A 7030-nucleotide genomic window follows, 5' to 3' on the forward strand; every position below is an offset into this window, starting at 1 on the left:
TTTACCCATAAAACGACTATGAAATATTTAGCTCTAAACATGTACAAGATGCAATTGTTCATGTGGAAATAGCACAAAAACACAAAGCATAATGAAAAGATCTTAAGATTACATGGTAATCTTAACACTTCTGGGAAAAGCTGTGGAGTTACTAACTTTTTCTTGCCAAAAAATCTAAAGAATTTGTACACCAAAACAGTCTGCAGAAACTAACTACTGTAAGATGATGCTGTTTGTGCATTTCATCTTTAGCTTGGATCATGACAATCCCAATAGCACAGCCACTACGCGAAACAATTCCCTTCATCGACTCAGATCACGGAGGAGCCCACGCATTTGCCCATTGCGGTGTAATTGATGGAATCAAGGTTTCGCACCGGGAAAGAGCTCTGCTATCTTGTTAAAGACATCCATAACCTGAGAGAAAGAGCGATTCATGTGACATGTATCGGTTTCAATGTAATCAAGTGCTAAAAAATTACAAATTCGACTCCCAGTGGAAGCAGTCTATTGGCCTTCTTAGTTTGAGCCGGTCAGCTACCAGCAACCTAAGCTGGTTTACCTCCTTGTAGTTTTTTGCCGGCTAGGGTCACAAGGCGGGATTTACCTAGTGCACACCCTCGAGTAGTGACTGTGGGTTTCCCTCGTCACTCAAAAAATAAAAAATAAAAAAAATCTCTAAAACAAAAACCGATCTTACCTCCTTGTCAGCTTGATATTTGCCTATATTGTAAGGATTCTGAGAAACCTGCAAGACAAACAACTTCAGTCCAAAATATGTACCAATTACCGCACTTTTGGGTTCTGTAATAAAAGATGGATACATTGCTATTATGGCTGGTTGTCTGAACGATAGAAATCCGGAAAATCAAAGTATAAAGGGGAAGGTAAACAAAGGAATAGATTGAAAATACTTCATACATCCATAATTGCTGCTTGAATTCTAGGATTTTGGAATGCCATAGCAATATCAGGATTTGCCATAATCTTAGAAATGACTTCCTCAGGTGAAAGCCCTATTTGATCTGAAATACACAAAGAATGAAAAAGAATATTATAGATAGAAATCAATGATTATTATTATTATTATTATTATTATTATTATTATATATATATATATATATATATATATATATATATATATATATATAGACTAGTGATCAAATGAATTCATCATGTTATATGAGTCCGTATGGACAGATCTGGGCCATTGAATGCTTGAGATCAATGGCTTAGATTTTGCCAACTGTGCAAGGGAATTGCACAGTTGCGAAGTTGGCCAAATCCAAGCGCGCGCGCGCGCACACACACACACACACACACACACACACACACACATATATATATATATATAGAATTAGGTTATGGTGCGGTTAGAGTGCTCAGGTGCGGTTTAATCTGGGCCATTCATCTCGCTTAAATCAACGTCCAGGATTACCAAAATTTAAAAAAAAAAACGCGGTGGCAATTTTGTAATTTTTGAATCTAGGTCAAAATTAATGTAAGCGGTTCTGTGATTAATGTGCGTGAGTTTTGTATATAAGATGCGTGAGTCTTGTGCATAAGGTGCGTGAGTCTTGTGCTTAATGTGAGTAGTTGGTAAAACTTAAAGTGTGGGCTTTTGTGTTTAAGGTGCGTGAGATTTGTTCTTAATGTGAGTGGAGTTTGTGCTTAATTTGCGTAGGGTTTGTGCTTAATGTGTGTGAGGTTAGTGATTAATGTCAGTAATTGTTAAAGTCTCTGAGTAAATAATTAAAGTGCGTGGGTTTTGTGCTTAATGTGCGTGAGATTGTGCTTAATGTGCGTGGGTTTTGTACTTAATGTGCGTGAGTTTGTGTTTAAGATCTAACACTTAAAGTGCGTGGCTTTCTTCCAGACACGCGTTTTTTTTTTTATAATTTTCATTGATTTGAGCCATTGATCTAGATTTGATCAACGACTCAAATCTAACCGCACAACCGCACATGAACCCTTCCCTATATATATATATATATATATATATATATATATATATATATGCCAGTGTTCCCGTGAGTCCACCCTTCCCCATGAGTCCGTGTAGACAGATCTGGGCCATTGAATACTTGAGATCAATGGCTTATGATATTACACCCTAGGGATGGCAGATATAGAGACCGAAGATATACTAAAATCTTCATTATTAAGTCCCTAGAATTCAAAACAAACAATTGTTCCTCCGTGAACAAAGATTAGATGATTAGGAATCACGGCACTAGTGTATCAATGCCTTTTTGTCTAGTTAACGGGAAGTGTTCCAAATATGTTGATTGCTAAGAACATATAATTGCAGTAAAATAAAGAAAATAACTCCCTTAACATATAAACGTTCAAGCTTACCGAACTGTTGCTTGACCTCCGGACTACTAAGATCGAAATTCTTCAATGTATCCATCATGCGGTTGTCCCACTCAGGGCTTCCGCCCATGTTATTCCTGATAAACAATTCAAAAACGGGGCAAACGAAAAGTAAAATAATCATATATGAACCTCAACGATGTTAGAATATCTGCTAGTGGTTGGTATTAAAATTTCACAGAACACCCTTAAAAGACATTATTTGTGAAATATTTTTAGCCCTAAACCGTAGTGATTTGTAGAAGCGATCAAATTTGGAATGAAGACTTACAGCATGTCTTGTAATTGTTGACGGTAGTGCGGATTTTGCAGCATCCCTGTTACAGAAAAATGGAATATAAATTCAGTGATATTTGATGGGGGAAAATAATAGACCAAAAAAAAAACCCGAAAATTCAAACTCACATTTAAAGGTTTCTGGATTTCTCATCTCATCTGGAAGATAGCTGCAAAATATAATGAAATAAAATAACATAATATAAAACAATAAATAAAAGAAAACATTTCAAAAAACAAATCATTTGACCTATGAATGAAACCTAAAACAAATATCAACATAATTATTATAAATAAAAAGGAAGACTGGAAAATAAATGCTAACATACGGATAAACCATTTTCTGCACTGTTGGATCTTCCATCATTTTCTCCAAGGCTTCCACTGTCATTGGAGGATTTGGCTTTCCTGTCAAATATACGAATAATTAAGTCTTATTGGCAGAAAGGCAATACAGATTAGTAAAAATCAAAGAAACATAAGCTTCAAACTTCAAAGGTGTTATGGAAAAAGCAATAGAATCCAATTCTTGTACTTACCCGATCCTGAAGCTGGTGAACTTTGAGTTGGACCCGATCCTGAAGCTGAAGCTGAAGCAGTTCCATTCTCAGCCGCCTTTCCAGACACCCAAATAATTTAGTGATGATGACATCATTATAAAGACACTATACTGTTTGATGATCATTAAAGTAACTCACTTTGTTAAGGTTGGACGGTTCTGTCACTGTTATATCCTTAAAATTTTCAAAATCACTCCTCTTGAATGTCCCTTCAGGAGACACATCTACAAAAGCTGCCAAAGAAAACAAAAGATTTAATTTGATCCAAACTTCTACATGCTGAAGCTAGAAAGATGCTTGTGAAATCATCACCTAGACAAACAAAAGCAAAATTGAGCAGAAAATGCAAATCTAATTTAGTTATACAACCTTCAAATGCAAATTAGCATCCTCTAAGAGAAGGGCATTAAAGTTTATAATTTGATACCAGATCTCTGGTTGTTCTTGACAAATGAAATTGGGTAAAGATTGTTGAATTTGGAGGACGGAATGGCCTGGCGGGTGGAGAATAACACCACCCGCCAGTTAGGCGAAAGCAATGATGAAGAATCGAAGTATAGAAAATGTGTATAAGACTGAAATATATTAGTATTATCTATGTTTCTAATAAAGAAACATAGTACATATATATATACAAACAATAACTGTAAGTAACTACTCATAACTGACACCTATTCATAAACAGACACAACCCTATAGATAAACCTAACACTTTAGTTTTCAACAAAGATACTAACAAAATTCTAAAGGGAATTATAAAATACCAGTTTTCTTGGGTTTCTCCTCAACTTCTTTTTCATCTTTGACATCAGGGGTAGGAGGTTCATTCACCTTTGTTGCAGATACATCCACAGTCACCGGCTGAGATACAGAGGAAGGCGATGGGGTAGCTTCACTAGACGCAGTAGGGTATGAAGGAAACGAGCTAGCTGGACCTGAGGTTGGTGGCGGTGGTGGTGGAAAAGGGAAAGGGAAAGGCGATCCAGGTGAAAACGGAGCATTACCAAATTGATTATTTTGTGTATTCGCCTGTCCCATCATTGTCTTGAAAGCTTGTTGCATTGCATAGTTCTACAAAAACACGCAAACAAATGGAAGGAAATGAAGCATATGTGCATGGAGACTTAGATGAAAAGAAACCACATATGATTAAATTCTCGGGAATTGTTAGGATGCATATGTGCTTGGGGTAGTTTGACGGTTGGTTGGGTTGGAGGGTTAAGGTCTATGGTACACCTTCTGGCTGTGCTATTATACACAGAATGAAGTAAGAACGCAAGAAAATTTGAAAAGGAAAAGTACCAAAACGTAAGAGAATCACTTGCCTTTAATGTTCGAGCAGCCTGTCAAACATTCCAAAAATAAAACCAGAGAGTTAGCACGAATTAACAGAGAAATAGGGGTATCAAGAGTGCAAAGAAACGATCTTTATTCTCACCCATGAAAATAGCGCCGACAGAGCAACACCAACTCCAATCCAAAACAAAGGTGACCCTCTGTAAGAATAGACAAATAACTCGATAAAAAAAAAAAAAAAAAAAAAAAAAAAAAAAATTGCAACAACAGAAAAATCTGGATAAATAGATGAAAACAAATTATACTACAAGAGTTAATTCCATTTTTGGTCCTAGATTTATAGGTGGTAATCCACTTTAAGCCCTTCTTTATTAGAACATCCACTTTTGGTCCTAGTATTATTGTGGCATGACCATTTTTGGTCCTTTATCAACAAAATAGTTTAAATATCGTTAAATACAAGGGCATTTCGGTCTTCAATTATGGATTTTTTCAAAAGAATAAACATAAAAAATATAGTGGTTCAACCTACTTTGTATTAAAAAGATTGAAATGTCTTTGTATTTAACGACATTTGAATGATTTTGTTGAAGGAGGACTAAAAATGGTCATGCCACAATAATACTAGGACTAAATAAGGATGCTCTAATAAAAAAAGACTAAAAGTGGACTGTCACCTATAAATCTAGGACCAAAAATGGAATTAACTCTATACTACAATATTCATGAAGATTCTAGAACCAAAAAAGCAACCTATATCCATGAGAACTATTAATGAAGCCCCCAAAACAGTTTTCTCCTAATTCATATTACAAATGAAAAGAAAGGGTATCACATATTTACAGATTAGATGATGGTGGCGAGGCTGTAAACTGTGGACTCACACCAACTGAAGATGTTTGCTGGCTACCTGAACTAGTGCTTGCAAAACAATCTCTTCCAAGCCGTTTCATCACTATGCAAGAAAGCATAACAAAAGCAGAATAAACTAATAAAGAAAACTTTTTAAAAAATTGAATTACAGGAAAGTGGAAACAAAACAAAATAAAGTTCATAGAATAATTCTACGAACAAGATGACAGGAGTTTTGTTTATGAACTATCCAAATCAAAAGGTGGTAATGGTATTACATAATGAGTGCATTATGATACATATTACAGGCAAATTATACATGGACCAGAGTTCACTTTGCAATGATATTCAGATTATGTACCTATAAATAAATTGAAGGTTTTACTAACTGCATGTACATAATATGTTAATTGTAGTACTAAATATGCAAGTACATAATATGTTAAGGTACATAATGACATAATTTATTAACTGAACTACAGATATATAATACATTAATTGTACTAGGTACATAGCTGAAGGTATATAATATGTTAACTATTTCCATAACCTGAATGCTTGGACCATGTCCATGGTATAACAATTGGATATTACAGCCTAAGTTTCAAGGTTCAAGCATTTAAAAAAAAAAAAAAAAAAAATGCATACACACAAACAAAAACACTATTTGGCTGAAGTGGAAAACTTTGAGAAGTAAAAAGAATTAAAGAAGAAAAAAAAAGACTTACAAATGGTTTTGGTGATTCTAGGGTCCTGAAAGTACGAGACTGTAGAAAAGGAGGTTTTGAGTCTGGTAATTCCGATCATTTTGGTGGATTTTCTGGGCAACACAGGGAGACCAAAGATGGGTTTTCCGTTGTTTGGAGAGAGACCCAGCACCAGTTGCGGGCAACAAGAAGATGAGGCCGCCATAGCTAAGCTTACCATTACTTTGGGAAGAAAACAAGTTTTTTAAAAAATTCAATCCTAGGGTTCAAGAATGGGGTTTGAAATGAGAATTGGATGGGAAACAGACAGGGAGAGGGCAACGTTGGGTCCTTCCTCGGAGTTTCCGAGGTTTTGATTTTGAAATGGGGGACACTAAACTACTGTGATATCGGCAGCAAGAACTCGAGAAGATGGAGTGTTGAAGATTGGAGGTGGGTCGGGTCGATGAGAACTCTACCCATATGGCCATATTTGGAGTTTGTTTGTGGGCCCTTTTTATGGGCCGTAAGTCTCCTCCTTAAACAGTCTATACAAATTCTGGGCCATGTTTGGAGCTAACAAGTAACAACTGAAAACTCATAGGCTTATAAATAAAATTTGGGCCTGTTTACTATATAATTTTTCATTTTTGGGCTTTGAAACTCAATTTTTATGAATTATAGATACAAATTCCGCAATTTATATCGTGCACCAGGACGCGCATTGCATTGTGCGTCCTGGTGTAAAACGGCGTCGTTTTGAATTTTTTTATTTTTTTTTGGAAATTTCGCTTGACTGTGTCGGTTGTTAATTTTCTTTAAAAAAATTCCATGCTTCGAAAATGTACATAATTGTATACTAGAATGTACATAATTGTATAAAAGAATGTACATAATTCTATAACAAAATACACATACTTTTTTTTTGAAAAGATAATACACATACTATTTTTTTGAAAAGATAATACACATAATCTAACATAA

At 35.3% G+C, this 7030-nt stretch overlaps 1 protein-coding gene across 3 annotated transcripts; it reads right to left on the minus strand.

Moving 5' to 3' along the window:
* On the minus strand, positions 1-6498 carry LOC109193281 (protein TIC 40, chloroplastic). 3 transcript variants are annotated; one of them, XM_019344139.1, is made up of 14 exons: positions 6089-6498; positions 5352-5463; positions 4651-4708; positions 4538-4555; positions 3977-4283; positions 3351-3445; positions 3192-3267; positions 2982-3060; positions 2782-2822; positions 2648-2693; positions 2359-2453; positions 922-1025; positions 701-748; positions 1-417 (listed from the first exon to the last, which is right to left on the minus strand). In XM_019344139.1, the coding sequence occupies exons 1-14, from the start codon at positions 6285-6287 to the stop codon at positions 364-366; spliced, it is 1332 nt and encodes a 443-aa protein (XP_019199684.1). In that variant the 5' UTR covers positions 6288-6498; the 3' UTR covers positions 1-363. The 3 variants fall into 3 exon arrangements, with proteins under 3 accessions (XP_019199684.1, XP_019199686.1, XP_019199685.1); XM_019344141.1 differs by having other exon boundaries at positions 64-417; positions 3225-3267; XM_019344140.1 differs by having other exon boundaries at positions 64-417; positions 2982-3061; positions 3202-3267.
* Positions 6499-7030: the final 532 nt, after the last annotated feature.

This window comes from Ipomoea nil, unplaced genomic scaffold (genome assembly GCF_001879475.1).
Source record: "Ipomoea nil cultivar Tokyo-kokei standard unplaced genomic scaffold, Asagao_1.1 scaffold1848, whole genome shotgun sequence".
Classification (NCBI taxonomy): domain Eukaryota; kingdom Viridiplantae; phylum Streptophyta; class Magnoliopsida; order Solanales; family Convolvulaceae; genus Ipomoea; species Ipomoea nil.